The 18740-nt window shown below is 39.8% G+C and overlaps 2 protein-coding genes across 3 annotated transcripts in view; both read right to left on the bottom strand.

The window, feature by feature from the left end:
* Window positions 1-18740, bottom strand: part of FBXL7 (F-box and leucine rich repeat protein 7) — a 348004-nt gene that overhangs the window by 57276 nt on the left and 271988 nt on the right. The window lies entirely within an intron of this gene.
* LOC127043556 (uncharacterized) overlaps window positions 17164-18740 on the bottom strand; it is a 33497-nt gene continuing 31920 nt past the window's right edge. The window contains exon 2 of the mRNA XM_050937496.1: window positions 17164-18380. Within this exon, the coding sequence (XP_050793453.1) occupies window positions 17361-18380 (1020 nt within the window). The 3' untranslated portion in view covers window positions 17164-17360. The remainder of the gene's footprint in view (window positions 18381-18740) is intronic.

Raw genomic sequence — 18740 nt, 5'->3', positions numbered from 1 at the left:
GGAGGGAACCAGCTCAAAGCAGCAGAAGCTCCCCGAGATGGAGATTCAGCGAGAAAGACAGAGAGTGATCCTGCCTTCCAATATGCTTTTTACTACACATAGAACATATCCTTCTGCCAATGAACAAATAAGCAGGTGGCATTGATCATGGGATTGTTTGAGCTTCTTTGGAGTTTAGAGGAGTCACATTATCTGGGGAGCCTCAGTACCAAGTTATTTGAGAGGCTGGCTCTTTCCTTGAGATCAACAGAAGCATTTGAGCTGAGGTTCCTTCATTATACATGAAGGGCATTGTGGTGGGAAGTACTGAGAAATGGGGTCTACAAAGTGAAAGGAATGAGAGAGAAGTCTGGGGAATGGAGAATGATACAGAATGGTGGGATGCAAGACCTAATTTTGAGAGGTTCCAAAGAGAAAAATACCAGTCCTCGCCTCTCTCTGCAGAGTCAGACAGTGTGTGAAGTACACCCCTGTTCCCATTCCTAACTCTCTTGTACCCTGAGAAGGGAAACAAAATGTTTGATTGATTAGTTCTACTGCCCACTGAGCTAGCATGACAGCTAGGAATAGTTGTTTAATCCATCTATTTCTATTTTCTATTTTTTAATCCTTGACATTTTTCTAACATAGGACTCAAATTAAAAAGAAGACGACACACTTGCATGTTGAATATGTCCTAAGAATAAGTGGCATGTTCTTATTATAGTAGGATCAGCTTAAACTGAATTGACATATAATAAAATTCTGCACAGACTGAAATGGACTCAAAGTCCTAATAGCTTCAGTGGAATTAAATGGACTGAATTAAGTGGGGGTTACTCACATACTTAAAAGATAAGCATATCTTTAAATCCATCCCAGCAAAGCACATGCTTATAATCAGATGCTTAAAGCTCAGCATGTGCTTAAGCATGTTACTGGATCGGTGCCAGAATGATGCTTCATAATACTTAGAGTGAATATTTACACCACTATAAGTGAGTCCTATTATACTAATGCATTTGAAATGCAGCTCTTCAAACAGGGTTTAAAATCCTTCTTCCATTCACAAGAGATGGGGATGAAAAACTATTGTTTTCTTTCCCCCGCCCTCCCAAGGAAGAAGGGGTAGAGGAAACTGACTTCCAAGCCTGTTGCATTGGTTCTCCACATATTTTATGTGGCCTAAGTGACTAATACCAGGCTTTTGGTCTGAGTTTCAATCAGGTTTTGGGAAGATTTCTCAGGCACTCTGGACTATTTCAGAAAGTTTTTTATTTTAATAGTGCTATGGGCAATAGCACTATGAAAATCCTATTGAACAGAATACCAAAAAAGGAAGCCATTCCAGCCAGGTTCCATAAGAAGCTAGCTATAGATGTCTTGAGCCCTATTAACTGAGCAGACTGACTTCATGTAGGTTATATATCATCTTTCCATTGAAACTTTTCAAAAATGCATGCCAATTTTCTTTTCATGTGTCAGAGCGAAACACATGTGATTCATGTGTGGCCTGGGGTTGGCATATGGCAGCAGAGATGAAAATGTTAGCATTTTCAATATCCCAATGTAGGCAGCTTTGGCATATGGCCATATGCACGTGCAGGAGTAGCACATTAGTAACTGATTGAAGGGACTAACATTTGTCACATCAATTAGATTCTATTCAGTGTAGTCACAGTGTATAAAACAACAAGAAGATACCATAAGAGTAACATGGTGATCATACGGTTGTTATGAGAATTGTGTGTCACAGTTGCTAGGTTGTAAGTCTACCTAATTTATCTGCAGAGTTACATACTTGTGTGGGATGAAGGAAAGGGAACACAGTCTAGTGGCTATTGCACAGGTCTAGGAGTCAGGACATTTGGATTTTGTTCTCATCTCCGCTATGTTTGCTCTGTGACACTGGGTAAGTCACTTCACCTTTGTGTGCCTCAGTGTCCCTATGTGCAATATGGAAATAATATCTACCTGACAGGGTTGTTGTGAGGCTTCATTCATTACTGTTTGTAAAGTGTTTTGAGATCCTCTGATGGAAGGCATAAAACAAGCACAAAATAGATTATCTAGAGCCACATACAGTAATTTTACCTTTAAAAAGATGTGTACTAAATATAAACACAATAAAAATAATCAATTTCAGGGCCAGATTGTGGTCACCCCTTACTAGGGTGACCAGACAGCAAGTGTGAAAAATCAGGATGGGGGTGGGGTGGTAATAGGAGCCTATATAAGACAGAGATCCAAAAATCGGGACTGTCCCTATAAAATCGGGACATCTGGTCACCCTACCCCTTACATAGGTGCACAGAGGGGGAAGAAGTGAGGGTGTAGAGATCCTCTCCCCATGCCTCCTGCACAGGGGCACGCCACTGTTACAGTCCTTATGCATCCTACTACACTACCCCCAAATGTGATAATGGGCCGAGACCTAACCTAGCCTCTGACTCACTTCTAGCAGAAGGGCACATAGGCAGCACACCCTTAGGAGATGGAGCAGTGACTGTACTCATTGTGTGTGCCTAAGAGATCAGGGAGGCATTGCTGCTTTCAAAGCACGAGGCCTCCGACAGTACCAAGGCTGCTCCCAAGGCTGTAGTTAAACTCAGTCTGAAACGTTCAGAGTTAAGTATGCAGTCTGCTTTCTACCTCCAAGTCAAGCTCCTTATACTGCTGGCCAGGCCCTTCTCAACTCCATGTGATTTACTGTCCATGCAGAAGCCCATGATTGTTATTCATCCCCCAAGTCTTTAAGAACTGCAGGCTATTTTCTGTGTCTATATTTACACTGAAAACTTCTTTATTGTTTATATGTCCTCTCACAGCCGCCAGACTGTTTATTAAGGCATCAAATAACGTCCTCGCTATCAGTGATATCCTCCAGGCTGGTGGTACTCTACACTTACCACACAGATCAGACTGTGCCCCAAACTGACTGAACTGTCAAATAAGAGCATGGTCAGAATGATTTCAGATCCCTTAGGGAGACATTGCTTATCCCAAAGTATGCTCTACACTCCCAAACATCCAGTAAATATTTTGAGAAATGCTGTATTGTGTGGCTGCTTGGTTTCTTTAACCCCTTTTAAAAGGCAGCTTGATGGATTAAATGCGCATTTCTCAACATGTGAAAAATGAATATAGTGTGCAAGCTTCTTTTTCTGTAGTTAATAAGTGAAAGGATACAGACTGTAGATAAATTGGGAGACTCAAAATGAGATGGGGTGGCATTGCGCTAAGCTTTACATGATTAGGAAGACAGTTACTACTTTGTAAAGCTTATGTAACCTACTGGGAAGTGTGTGTGTGTATTACAGGTACTCCTCTGTGTCGGAGCCACAAAGTTTGTGAGTTCATTACAGTCCTAGCTAGAGAGCATTGCTTTCCCCCTCATGCTGTAGCAGCCCATGATTTTAGCTATGGAGGTCCCAAGTTCAATCCAAAGTGTGCTTGTCAACATGGTAGCCCTCACATTTCAATCTAAATAGACAAAACACACAAAGTGGGAACAAGGAAGAACAATCCACGTTTGTCCAGATGGGGATGGGAAACTGAGGCATAGAAGAGTGAGGGACTTGCCCCAAATTGCACCGAAGTCTGCAGCAGAGCAGACTGGAATTCAGACTATGGTGAGAGTCTATTACAAACCTCAAAACCCTGGTGTCACTTAAGATGGCAGCTACTTTCTTTTCTACATAGGTTGTGTGGAATGAGGGGATGGATTTACATGGTGGCATTATGGTATTATTTGTCTTATTATCTATCCCTTTCCTAATGATTCTCAACATTCTGTTAGCTCTTTTGGCTGCCGCTGCACATTGAGCAGATGTTTATGGAGAACTATCCACAATGACTCCAAGATCTCCTTCCTGAGTGGTAACAGCTAATTTAGACCCCATCATTTTGTATGCATAGTTGGCATTATGTTTTCCAATGTGCATTACTTTACATTTGCCAACACTGAATTTCATCTTCTATTTTGTCACCCAGTCAAGTGTGATCTCTTTGTAACTTTTTGTGGTCAGAGTTGGACTTAACTATCAAGTAATTTTGTATCTGCAAACTTTGTTTCCTCACTGTTTACCCCTTTCTCCAAATCATGTATCAATATGTTGAACAGCACTGGTGCCAGTACAGATCCCTGGGCGACCATGCTATTTACCTCTCTCCACTGTGAGAACTGACCATCTATTACAATCTTTTGTTTCCTTTCTTTTAACCAGTTACTGATTCATGAGAGGACCTTCCCTCTTATTCCATGACTGCTTAGTCTACTTAAGAGTCATTGGTGAGGGACCTTGTCAAAAGCTTTCTGAAACTCAAGTACACTCTATCTACTGGATCACTCTTGTGGCTCTTCTGGCAGGTTTGGAGCTTCAGTCAAAAAAGTTAACAAAATATTAGGAACATTAGGAAAGGGATAGATAATAAAACAGAAAATATCATAATGCCACTATATAAATCCATGATATGGCCACACCTATGGATATGGCATGGAGTTCTGGTCACCTCATCTCAGAAAAGATATATATATATATATATAATTGGAAAAGTTGCAGAGAAGGGCAACAAAAAATGACTAGGAATATGGAACAGCTTGCACAGGAGGAGAGATTAAAAGCACTGGGACTTTTCAGTTTAGAAAAGAGTTGACTAAGCAGGGGTATGATAGCTTAGATCTATAAAATCATGAATGGTATGTAGAAAGTGAATAGGGAAAATGTTATTTACTCTGTCACATAGCACAAGAACTAGGGGTCACCCAACGAAATTAATAGGCAGCAGGATTAAAAGAAACACAAGAAAGTACTTCTTTGCACAATGCACAGTCAACCTGTGGAACTCGCTGGCATGGGATGTTATGAAGGCCAAAAATATAACAGAGTTCAATAAAAAAATTAGATAAGTTCCTGGAGGATAGGTCCATCAATGGCTATTAGCTAATATGGTCAGGGACGCAACTCCATGCTCTGGGTATTGTTAAACTCTGACCGCTGGAAGCTGGGACTGGGCGATAGATGGATCACTCAATAATGGTCATGTTCTGTTCATTCCCTCTGAAGCATCAAGTACCAACCATTGTCAGAGACAGGATACTGGGCTAGATGGACCGTTGGTCTGACCCAGTATGGCCATTCTAACGTTCATAAGAATGATCAGTGAATTAGAAATCGTGCCATATAGTGACAGACTCAAGGATCTCAATCTATTTAGTTTATCAAAGAGAAGATTAATAGGAACTTGATCATAGTCAATATACCTAGATGGGGAACAGAAATTTGTTGAGAGGGCTCTGCAGTCTAGCAGATAGAGGTATAACAAGATCCAGTGACTGAAAGCTCACACTAGACAAATTCAGATTAGAAATACAACATACATTTTTAACACTGAGGGTAATTAACCATTGGAACAATTACCAAGGATTGTGATGGAATCTCCCTCTCCATCACTGAAAATATTTAAATCAAGATTGGATGGTTTTTTTTTAAAAAGACATACTGTAGTTAAAACAGGAATTAATTCAGAGAAGCCACATGGTCTGTGTTAAACAGGAAGTAAGACTAGATAATCACAATAGTCCCTTATAACCTATATATAAATTCACAAATATTTTAATGATTATCATCTTTTTGGAACTTTTTAAAAATGACTTTTCCTAATTTGCAAAAATTTAGCTGAGTCTGGAAATTGTTACCATCAGGAGGTAATCTGGTGGATGAATTGGTTTGTTGGTGTGACACTGGCAGACCAGCTGACCAGTGTATAACCCATAAGAATTTAACAAGAGGCACTGCAATTGTAATCAAGACAATCCACTTATGAATGGTATCAAAGAAATGTTAGTTAGGCTAGCAACCCCAACTCATTCACTTTGTATTGATAAGACTCAAACAATAGTTGCTAAGTGTATTTTTCTGTTTTTACCTGTGTCCTGTTAGACGTTTACTAATGTAAACTAATTAGCTTTTAGATGCTAATTCCCTTTCATGTCTTAATTGCCTTATATTATGTATGTGTCTGTGTTCAGTTAACCTTAAGATGAAAAATGTGAGATTCTGTGGGAAACTAATAATATTATCGATATATATATAATATAACAAGAGACAGTTATAATGGAGGACTGGTTAATTGCCTTATGTAACTAAGTGTAACTAGTTTACCTGTACATCTATAGGAAATAGAGGATTACCTTCAAAGCAAAAGATCCATAATCTATCTGCATTGCCTATTCTTCCTTAGAGGAAATCCCTGCTGTGACGATTTTTGTGAGGAGGCTTGTTAGCCTCACAGAGAGCTACAAAAGAGAAACCCCAGGCCTGATCCTTTCATCACAGATCTGCTTAAACTTTAACAGGGAAGATCTAAACCACAGGACAGAGATCTCCAAGTAGTTACTTCGACTACCCTGGAATTCTCATAAAAAAACTGTAACAGGCTCTACACTTGAACTGCCTACTGGACTATAATCCTTTGAATTGATGCCAGAGAGACTTTTCCAAACCAGCAGATATACCAGGGGTTCTCAGACTGGGGGTCGGGACCCCTAAGGGGGTCGCAAGGACATTACATGGAGGAGTGCGCGAGCTGTCAACCTCCACCTCAAACCCTGCTTTGTTGCCCACATTTATAATGGTGTTAAATATATAAAAACATGTTTTTAATTGATAAGGTGGGGAGTCACACTCAGAGGCTTGCTGTGTGAAAGGGGTCACCCATACAGTAGTTTGAGAACCACTGAGATATACCATCACGGCTCTGATCCTGATCTATGAACACTGAAAATCACTTGTATGTATGATTCCGTAACTGTTAATAACTCTTCTTTTCTTAATACATCTTAGATTTAGTTATTAAGGATTGGCTGTACGTATGTATTTGGAAAAGATCTGAGATTCATACTGACCTGAGGGTAAGTGTCCAATCTTTTAGGATTGGTAGAACTTTAAGTATGGAGAACAGGGTTTTCAGTAACCCCTCACTATATTAGACTTGATTGTCTAGATGGGAGCAAGGGCTGGAATATCTGAAGGGGACAGTGTTTGGCTTCTTGTTAATCAGTGGGATGCTACAGAAGCTCTTTTGTTACTGGCTCGCTGAATCTAATTAGAGAACAAACCAACACTTTTGGGGATTGTCTGCCTTATTTTTTGCAGCCTGCCCTGAATGTGGTATTCTCAGTGTGACCCATCCAGGGACCCAGTCACAACTGGTTTCTAATTTTAGGAAATATTATTGTGCTGCTATCATCACTGTAACTAGTAAAATCAATGTCTCTGAATTAATATGAAGAATTATAATGAAAAATTGGAAAGAGTGATTTATGATCTTTGAGTCAAAAGCCTAATGTAAAATTTAGCACGCGAGGGCGTCCTCCACAGTACTAAATCATTTCATTTGCTGAAAATTTCAAGAACTGAAAGCAACTGCCACTTTCTGTGCCTGTAATTAAAAAAAAAAAAATTAAAGATTAGAACATTCACATTTTTTCTTATCTCCTAATCTCCTTAATGACTGACTGTGCAGCCAATGAACAACAATGTGCACTTTTACAAGTGTCTCCTTGTTCCCTGGTGTGGCTGCCAGGCTGTTCAACGTAGCACTGGCACCCTCTAAGCCCTCGTCCAGACTAACCCGCAGCATCGGCGGGTTAAAATCGATTGCTCGGGGATCGATATAACGCGTCTAGTCTGGACGCGGTGTATCGATCCCCGAGCGCGCTTACATCGATTCCGGAACTCCATCAATCCGAACGGAGTTCCGGAATCGACACGGAGAGCCGCGGACATCGATGCCGCGCCGTCCAGACTGGTGAGTACCTCGATTTTAGAAATTCGACTTCAGCTACGTTATTCCCGTAGCTGAAGTTGCGTATCTAAAATCGATTTTAATTCCTAGTCTGGACGTGGCCTATGAAAAGCAGCTGCTGTGTTTACACAGAATCTTAGTATTCATGTACTCAGTGTAATGCACTCACTTTTTCATTTGTGCACACATGTAAATGTCACCTTTTAGTGACTAGCACACAAGGATGGTCATCCATTTACGGAACCAATCTGGGCTCTAATAGGGGTCAGTGACCAGGAATAGTGTGATTGGTGAACTGCGTTCATGTGTGTTTTAACTGTCACTTCTCCTCTCTCGTGTATATTGACAGCCTCTCCCTGTCCTCTTTTCCTGCTGGCAGTTATTAGTGTAATGTCAACAGACCCTGGTTGTTGGTGGGCGAACCTGGGACCTTTGAAGCTTAGTGCATGACCCTCTATCGCATGAACTAAATGCCAACTGGCTGTTAGCTAAGGCTGTAGAGCAGACTCATTTTATCTTTCTCTCTCTCTAAGTGGCCTCAGTGCCACTAGATGGGCCAGAACACCACATGCAGAAGGTCTGTGGGTTATATTAGCATAAACAGAGGCAAACAGCACCGTGGCAGCAGCAACAGCTGAAGTCTGTTTAAAGTTCATCAATGTAAAAATGAAAACACAACAAATGAAAACACGAGGGAATCTCCCAAAGACTCCAACCTTCCTGCTATGGCAAAGAACTTCTGAAGTGAAGTTGTTTTCACACAGAATCTCACCAGTCTCTGAAGTCTTAATATAGTATACTGGCATGAAGCACAGAGGTCAGCGACACTCTGGAGAGGACTTTGATTAACTTTCTGACAATAGAAAGTGAAAGAGCAATGGTATCCTGCCTGAGTTCTTTAAATGTCAGTTAAGTTTAATTACTGACTTCCTTTTCCCTGCACTTCTTTAAAATAGAGACTTTACTAATATTATACCAGGATACCAGACTAACCAAAAAATAAAAAAAATCATGTCTGCACACAATAAATGAGAAAACCAGAAAGGGAAAATCAATATTACACTTTGTAAAGCTCTTTGAGGTCCTTGGATGGAAGATGTTATTTGACACAAACATTTATGATCTAGTAATACCCAGTGACTTAACACCCATGTGAGGTAGCAATTTTACTGGTAAGGAAGTTGACAAGATATCAAGCAATTGTCCAAGGTCAAAAGAATGTGTATCACAGATGGGTATAGAATCCTGACTTCCAGACATGGATGTTAGACAATTTTTCCATTCATGACATTAGATTCGGGGAGGGGGCTCTTTCTTTGAAGACACACAATGTTATAATTTTAGCTATAGAAGACCAAGCTAAGAAATATGTATCCATGAGAACCATTACTGAGAATTATACAAAGTCAGTCTAAGTCTGGGATACACAACTAAATACATTTAAAATTACCTTCACTAAACGACAACACTCCCTCATAGAAGTAGACTGCATCATAGAATGGGCCACCCAGATAACCTGAGAGAACCCGCTTCAATACAGGGGAAAAAAAACCCATATTGACTGCACGCCCCTACTCATCACCTGCCATCTCATACTGGAACCGGTATGTGGTATAATCAAACAATTATAATGCATATTTGATTGGGACCCACATCCAGAATGAAATCGTTCATAAACCGCCTCTTCTGGTCTTCAAACAACCCGCCATACTCATCAGAAGTAAGTTCCCCGGAGACCCGGACACACCAACTCAAAGTGGCACCAGACCCTGCGAGAACAGCAGGTGCAAAACCTGCAGACATACCACCACTGCTATGATTATCAATGTCTCCCACAACACACCTTTCAAGATCCAAGCACCCTACACATGCCTATCACAATATGTGGTGTACCTCATCCAGTGGATCAAATGCCCCAACAATTATGTGGGTGAAATGAGACAGTCACTATGCTCTCAAATGAGCTCACATTGAAAAATGATAAAAGACAAAACATCCTGTCACCCGTGGGTGAAGACTTCTCAGTCCTCATCTTCAAAAGAAACCTGCACAACATCTTCAAAAGATGAGCCTGGAAACTTAAATTCCTAACTCTTCTAGACACTAAAAGTCATTGACTTAAAGACACTGGTTTTATGACTCATTACAACAATCTGTAACACAACCTACTGCCTGTCAACCCTTAATTGCCCATTTCATTTTAAGTGGTCTTCTACAGCACATGTGAATCCCTTAGGCTTAACAATCTGACCCAACTTGTTATTTAACTTAGACATTCCAATTACCTTCCCCAGATCTGAAGAGCTCCATGAATCTCAAAAGTTTTCCCTCTCCACCAACAGAGGTTGGTCCAATAAAAGATATCACCTCAGCCACCTTGTCTCTAGTATAATGCAGAACACACGGTGATGCAACTTTCAGAACAAAGCAGCATATATTTGGAGAATGTGAGGATTTAGTGAATCACTGGCTGGTTATTGGCTACCTACATTGTTTCTTAAAATTACTTATAAAAGTCCAAGACAAAAATGGTTTATTTATGAATCTACAAACCATCTGCAACTGGAAATTACTTCATGGACTGAAAAATCTTATGGATAGTTAAAAACATACATATAGCTGAAGAATATAAAATAAAAAGGAGCGGCTATGAAATAACCTGGCAACTCTGTCCTCAGGAAATAGCTGTGGAATGTGTATCCCTGCTGATTACGTGTATAATAGCTCCTAAAGCCATGTTCTATATCAAACAAAGCTGTACAGGACAACCTTGTGTTCTTTTTTCTTTTGCAAACAGCTCTCTAATTAAGCACTTTTGGAATGATGCATGTCTGTTTTTACAAAGGAGCAAAAAAAGTCAAGACCTGATTTATAGAAGTAAGACATATGCATTGCTACATGAAATATGGCCAATACACACATACAATAAGCTTTATTAAAAACCAGACATTTCCTTTACCATGGCATCTACCTGTTCCAAAGTCTTTTTGGTATTCTCTGTGCTCGTAGAGTCAGAAATACTGCAGTACACAGTGAATTTACCTACTGTCTCTATCAAATGGGATCCAATGTATCGTATAAACCCAAACTATAAAAATACAGTACACACACAATAAGTACAGTTGTGGTGAACACTGAGACATATTGACACAGAACAAAACAAACCAGCAACTGAGCTGAAGGAGGTCCTCTGATTGGGATGAAGTCAAATTGTTTGAAGCCAAGAACTACATTCTAATCCCAGCTCTGACATAGACACCCCTTTGTACTTCAGCCAACTCATTTAGATAAATCAAGCCAGTATTTCATTGAAATAAAAGGGAGATAACAGTAAAGAATTTACCTACTTCAGGAGAAGTGGGGGTGTTGTGAGGCATACATTATTCTTTAATGATTAAACATTACATAATGCTAACTACTTAATCACAGTGACCTGAAAGACCTCATTCACTACAGACATCGATTACTATTCAATGCTTTGACTAGAGCTGGGCAGAAGACAGAAGTTCCATTTTATGAAGGACTTATCATTTCAAAATGTGGCTCCATTTCAAATAAGAACAAAACCCTCAAATTTAAAATTTATCTAAAGGAAAATTCTGAAAAAAATCATTTTGAATTGATCAAATTGTTTTGATTTAGATTTTTTATTTTATAACTCAATTTCAAAAAATTCAAAACAAAAAGCATTTAAAAAACAAATCAAAATGTTCCCTTCCAAAAATGTCAAAATGGGACATTTCAGCGGTGTTCGAACTTTTTCCTTTTTGACTCCAAAATGAAATTTTGGCAAAAACATGATTCCGTGAAATGGTATGATTTAACTAAAATTTCATTTTCCATCAGAAAATGGTTCTAATGTTTTCCCAACCAGCTCTATTTTTAAGCTGCTCATGATTTGCTCCCTCCCACAAAGCAGAACCCTAATGACACACAGAGTTGAGTACTGCTGTTCAGCCCTGTATGCCAGGTCACATTTTGAAAGCAGTACTTTTGAATAGATGCAGAAGCTTGAAAACATCTTCTATTTGTATGGATTTCTAGAAAATAACTGATCAAATGGTCTTTAATGAAAGCATATCCAAACTCCTTTAAAATCCTTTCACTGTTCTCTGCTGATTGCTACTGGAAAATCAAAAGCTTCAGAAACTAGTCAATGAATAGATCTGTTGCTCTGTTCCAAAAGAATACTGGCCAAATGAAACTAGCTGAAGATTTTCAACAGGTTTGCTATTAGGATTGACAGTTTAGGGATAGAAGACAAGGTGTTTTAAAAAATAGGTAACATTCTTCCTGGCTTTGGCACTAGAAATAAGCTAAAGGAAAAAAATCTAAATAAAACCATTCTGTATGTAATTAAAAGCTTCTACTCACAACTGGTCATCCTGCTGCCTACTCAGCAGAGTGTTTTATGTGGATATCTATGAGGATGTGCCTGTGACTGTCCAGAGCCTGCACTGAACTGCCACAGCTGGAAACAGCAAAACAGTGAAGCTGATTCGCCAAAGGGATGGAGGTAGCTTTTGTTTGTTTGGTTTGTTTTTGTTTTGGATGAATGACATTTCTATCACAATTACCAATCCCCAGGGAGAGAGGTAAGTAGTGGGGTCCCCCAAGGACCCGTACTGGGACTTGTGCTGTTCAATATATTCATAAATGATCTGGAAAAAGGGGTGAAGAGTGTGGTGGCAAAATTTGCAGACAATACAAAAATTACTCAAGCTGGTTAAGTCCAAAGCTGGCTGCAAAGAGTTACAAAGAGATCTCACAAAACTGGGCAGGAAAATGTCAATGTTGATAAGTACAAAGTAATGCACATTGGAAAATAAAATCCCAACTATACATACAAATTGATGGGTTTTAAATTAACTGTTACCACTTAAGAAAGATCTTGGAGTCACAGTGGATAGTTCTCTGAAAACATCCATTTAGTAGCAGTCAAAAAAGCAAACAGAATGTTAGGATATCATTACCGAAAGAAAATATCATACTGCCACTTATAAATCCAAGGTACACTCACCCTTTTAATAGTGTGTGCAGTTCTGCTCTCCCCTCCCAGAAAATATATATTAGAATTGGAAAAGATGACCAACAACATTCCCTCTAATTTTTGACAGGCCATGTGCACACAAATTTTCTTCTGTGCAAATTTTTGAAGCAGAGTTCAAATTTGTGCACCATGAGGCAAATGAGCCCAAGCAAGTAAAATGCTTATACATTTAAAAAGTTTTAATTTGCACTTTGTGATAATAACAGTTTTACACCATGTTATTTTATAAACGTCATTTTTAAATACTTAGAAAAAGGAAATTTAACCATTCTTCATGAAGCAGAAGTTAGTTTTAAGCATTATGCTTTAGGATCTTTTTTATAGACAATCACAAGCATATGTCAAGCACATATTAATCATGATCATTATCAGTCCATAGGCTTCTGCCCGTTGGTGTCCACTTTCACCTTTCATTCTATACACATCCCAAAAGATTTTGATAAACATATAATAAAGACAATTTAATAACTTGGCCATTATGTCAATTTATATGGGTTTTCAGATAGAGACATCATAAGTAAAAAAAGGAAAACAATAGTTTGTGTTTTAAATTTAAAATTTTCCTAAAAAATATCAATAAATGATTATCAGCCAAGAATAAGATATGTAATTACAAATGCATTTTAATTTCCTTATTGGTCAAAATGTCAAAGACTGCTAAACTAACCTTACTGTTTTCCCATGCAATCTTTTTCATTTGCCCATTCAGTATAAACTCTGTCCAGACCTATGAGTCCTCCATCAAGCTGGTAACTCTTAACACACATCAGCATGTCCAAATGATCTATTTGTAAACGACTCCATAGTTTGCTTTTTAGAGTGCGCATTAAGCTAAAGCCACGCTCACAGTCTGTACTTGATGCTAGGAATGTTCCTCCAATATCCATCAACTTTGCAAGATCCTGAAACTGTTCGTTCTGGTGAGCAAATGTCACCATATCCAGGAAACTTAAAACCAATTCGCTTTTGATTCTTTCGGCTACTGCAAACTTGAAGTCATTGTACTGACTGACTATAACAATCTCTTCAGCAAGAACGTCTTTGTATTTTGAACATAGGGATCTGATCTGATGAATTCCAAAATTGAAGTCACACTTAACTATTGCTGCACAATCAAAAGTGGACAACTCCTGGACTTCATCCTCTGGAAACCTGTCTGCTAAATGTGCACACAAGATATTTATGAAAGTTACTATGGAATTGGTATCAATTTCATTATTTTCCTGAGAGCTCATAACTAAGGGAGCCTTAACTTTGTCACTCCATAAGACTGAATCTCCAAGGTACTGTCTTCTGATCTTGTTCAGTTTACCTCAGGCAAGGTGAGATGCTTCAAGAGATGTAAGGCCCCGTTTCTGGAGCAGCGTGAATAGTGACACTAGCTCCGACAAAACATCATTAAAAATTTCTAATGCTATTCAGTATTCAGTTTTTTGTGGCAGTATTTAGAAACTAGATCAGTATCTTTGTCTTGCTCAAAATATTCCAGAAGAGGATTATAGTTGTGAGTAACTGCTCAAAGCGCAAAGTGCCTAAATAACCAGCGCACTTCATTGAGTGGCCTGAAAGCCATGGACTCACATTCAGACGCATCCACTATTTCGTGAAATTTTCTCCTGGATGACCAACAGAAGACCGTGTAGACAGTTCTCATTAAGGTTTCGATGTCTCTTATCAGTTTGACCTCCTTCCATGCATTGGAAATCCTCAAGTCTTCCCGGTGTGCAACGCTGCATTGCTGGACTAAATGTGGAATATCACATTTCAGCTGAGCCGCCACACTGAGTTTGCCCAATATCACGGAGGAGTCATGAGATGTGAATATCACCATTATCATTAGATCAAGTTGGTGTTTTTTATGAAACTCTTTGATTGCAGACACTACTGAAACAGCATCACGTTCTTGCAATTGTAATAGTTCACCAAATGAAGTTTTATAGTCTGCAGAATTTATGGATCTATATTTAAAGTAGAATATCAAGTATCTGTTAATGGATATAATAATAATATGGAGATATACCTATCTCATAGAATTGGAAGGGGCCTTGAAAGCTGATCAAGTCCAGTCCCCTGTCTTCACCAGCAGGACCAAGTACTATCCCTAACTAGCCCCCTCAAGGATTGAATTCACAACCCTGAGTTTATCAGGCCAATGCTCAAACCACTGAGCTATCACTCCAGGGCTTTCATCAACAGCTAGAGTATGAAACATTGCCGATGCTATTTCATGCATGAGGTCATTTTGGACAATGCAGTTGATAATTTCAAGAAATTCAAAAGCATAATTTTTACTTCTCCAGCTCGCTGGTATGCGCACATACTTTTCCATATGGTCATTAAGAAAGCATTGAGCTGTTCATTTTAATAGCCAATGCCACACTGTCAATAAGTACCTTGATTTCTTCTGGGTTTGAGCACTTGCATTCAAGGTTAATTTGCCTCCTCTGCTTTTCAGCTGGACTTTCAAGAATCATGCCAAGCAATCTGCTCCGTAAGGAACGGTTTTTGTTTCTAAGTCTTGTTACACCACCTATAAGAGACTCACTTGACAGATGACGCTTTAAGAAATCCTACTTCCATACTTTGTTCCACAGTCTTCCTGTTGAAAATTCTCCCAAAGCTCTGGCATCTCGACAATATACACAAACCACTCAGTTGTCTTCATCATATGTGAATATTTCATGAAGTTTAACAAGCATTACACTTAGGTGTAACCGCGTCTATAGTCTCATCCAGCCATCAAGATTTAAAAGAAGTCGCTGTTCTTTTACGCTTTAGACCTCTGGACAGTGACATTTTGCGATTGATTTTTTACCAGATTGGTTTATTTAAAATTAATACTTCTATTATATGGCTACTATTTCAATGCGCTTAACAGCATGATTCGAGAAAACAGCAAACAGGAGATCATTCAGATTAGGATAAAGGAAGTTTGTGCATAGCAAAAAAATGGGGGTAAATGGTAAAACATCGTGAGTAACTGCATGAAGTCCAATGCCTTTGAAAGATTTCAATTACGAAAACAACACTTACTTTTGTTCATTTCTGGGAAATCTTTGCAGTTCCTTAGCAACTACGGCCAGGCATTTTAACTTATTCACACGTACTTGAGCCTGTACACAGCCAAATGAACAGACTACAAGGAGATATGTGGGTCCCAACCGTCCCAACATGATCAACGTTCCACGTTCGAAATGCTGATTGTCGGGACCCGCACATCTCCTTGTAGTCTGTTCATTTGGCTGTGTACAAACTCAAGTACGTGTGAATAAGTCAAAATGTCTGGTCGTAGTTGTAAACAATGTCAAAAGTCGCCCGTAAATGATATTTCGGCCTGGTTCCAATGTAGTATTTCATTTTTTGTGTTTCACCGTGTGTGCAGGGTTTAGGATCTGTGTGCGCACGCACATGCGCAGCGCTTAGAGGGAACAGTGGTAACCAATGCCAAGTTAAAATTGAAAAAGAAAAACCACTACCCCCGCAACCAAAGGAATAGCAATTCCTATTCATAATGGCTCTACTTTCAAATGTTAACAAATAGTTCTAGCAATACTCATTTTCTGCATTTAAAAAACCTACACGTTTGAACACTGTATTTATCTGTTCATCCTTTGATAGTAATATAAATTAATCGACAAATGAATAAAGGAGCCAAAAATCCACTAACATTAAGTACTGCTATTATTTACATGACAGTTTTTTTCTAAATATTGAAATTCTGCAATTATTCTAGTGACTATTTGTTCACATTTGAAAGCAGATGAATAAAATGGGAGTCCTAATCCTTCTTAAATTTAACAACAAAATAATTTGTTCTTTATGCCTGTGGAAAAACGGATTCAGAACAGCTTGGGAACATGTGGCAACAATGGCAGAGGCTCTGATGTTTGTGGAAAAAATGAAGCAGTGCCAGGCTAGTAGGAGCCCTCAAATGTCATATCTTTAGAAATAGTATCTCTATTTAAATAGCACTTTTCATTGTTAGAGCTCAAAGCACTTTGCAAAGGTGGTCAGTATCTCCATTTTATAGATGGGGAAGACTCAGGCACAGAGCAATGAAATTACTTGCCCAAAATCACACAGCTGGCCTGGGTCAGAGACAGGAACGTAACCCATGTTTCCTGGGTCCCAGTCCAGTGTTCTATCCACTAGGCTGCACTGCTTCCCACAGGGTGGGATAAAACGGTGTAATGTTTTAAGGTACAGAATATCTTATATTATATTAGAACTATCTGCAAGCTAAGTTCTGCAACCCTCACTTATGTTGAGTAGTATCATTAAAATAAATTGGATTAGTTGTGTAATAAGGTGGTATACGATAGTATCAGAGGGTAGCCGTGTTAGTCTGGATCTGTAAAAGCAGCAAAGAATCCTGTGGCACCTTATAGACTAACAGAGGTTTTGGAGCATGAGCTTTCGTGGGTGAATACCCACTTCCTCAGATGCATGTAATGGAAATATCCAGGGGCAGGTATATATATGTGTGCTAGCAAGCAAGCTAGAGATAACGAGGTCAGTTCAATCAGGGAGGATGAGGCCCTGTTCTAGCAGTTGAGGTGTGAAAACCAAGAGAGGAGAAACTGGTTCTGTAATTGGCAAGCCATTCACAGTCTTTGTTCAATCCTGAGCTGATGGTGTCAAATTTGCAGATGAACTGAAGCTCAGCAGTTTCTCTTTGAAGTCTGGTCCTGAAGTTTTTTTGCTGCAGGATGGCCACCTTAAGGTCTGCTATAGTGTGGCCAGGGAGGTTGAAGTGCTCTCCTACAGGTTTTTGTATATTGCCATTCCTAATGTCTGATTTGTGTCCATTTATCCTTTTCCGTAGAGACTGTCCAGTTTGGCCGATGTACATAGCAGAGGGGCATTGCTGGCATATGATGGCGTATATTACATTGGTGGATGTGCAGGTGAATGAACCAGTGATGGTGTGGCTGATCTGGTTAGGTCCTGTGATGGTGTCGCTGGTGTAGATATGTGGGCAGAGCTGGCATCGAGGTTTGTTGCATGGATTGGTTCCTGAGCTAGAGTTATTATGGTGTGGTGTGCAGTTACTGGTGAGAATATGTTTCAGGTTGGCAGGTTGTCTGTGGGCAAGGATAGGCCTGCCACCCAAGGCCTGTGAAAGTGTGGGATCATTGTCCAGGATGGGTTGTAGATCCTTGATGATGCGTTGGAGGGGTTTTAGCTGGGGGCTGTATGTGATGGCCAGTGGAGTCCTGTTGGTTTCTCTCTTGGGTTTGTCTTGCAGTAGGAGGCTTCTGGGTACACGTCTGGCTCTGTTGATCTGTGTCCTTATTTCCTCGTGTGGGTATTGTAGTTTTGAGAATGCTTGGTGGAGATTTTGTAGGTGTTGGTCTCTGTCTGAGGGGTCAGAGCAGATGCGGTTGTACCTCAGTGCTTGGCTGTAGACAATGGATCGTGTGATGTGCCCGGGATGGAAGCTGGAGGCATGAAGGTAGGCATGGCGGTCGGTGGGTTTTCGATATAGGGTGGTGTTAATGTGACCATCACTTATTTGCACCGTGGTGTCAAGAAAGTGGACCTCCCGTGTAGATTGATCCAGGCTGAGGTTGATGGTGGGGTGGAAGCTGTTGAAATCATGGTGGAATTTTTCCAGAGTCTCCTTCCCATGGGTCCAGATGATGAAGATGTCATCAATGTAGCGTAGATAGAGAAGGGGTGTGAGTGGACGAGAGCTGAGGAAGCGTTGTTCCAGGTCGGCCATGAAGATATTGGCATATTGTGGGGCCATGCGGGTGCCCATAGCAGTGCCACTGATCTGGAGATATATATTGTCATCAAATTTGAAATAGTTGTGTGTAAGTATAAAGGCACAGAGCTCAGCAGCCAGTTGTGCTGTGGCATCATCAGGGATAGTGTTCCTGACAGCTTGTATTCCATC

Source organism: Gopherus flavomarginatus, chromosome 2 (genome assembly GCF_025201925.1).
Source record: "Gopherus flavomarginatus isolate rGopFla2 chromosome 2, rGopFla2.mat.asm, whole genome shotgun sequence".
NCBI classification, from domain to species: domain Eukaryota; kingdom Metazoa; phylum Chordata; order Testudines; family Testudinidae; genus Gopherus; species Gopherus flavomarginatus.
This window is presented reverse-complemented; position numbering and strand designations above follow the sequence as displayed.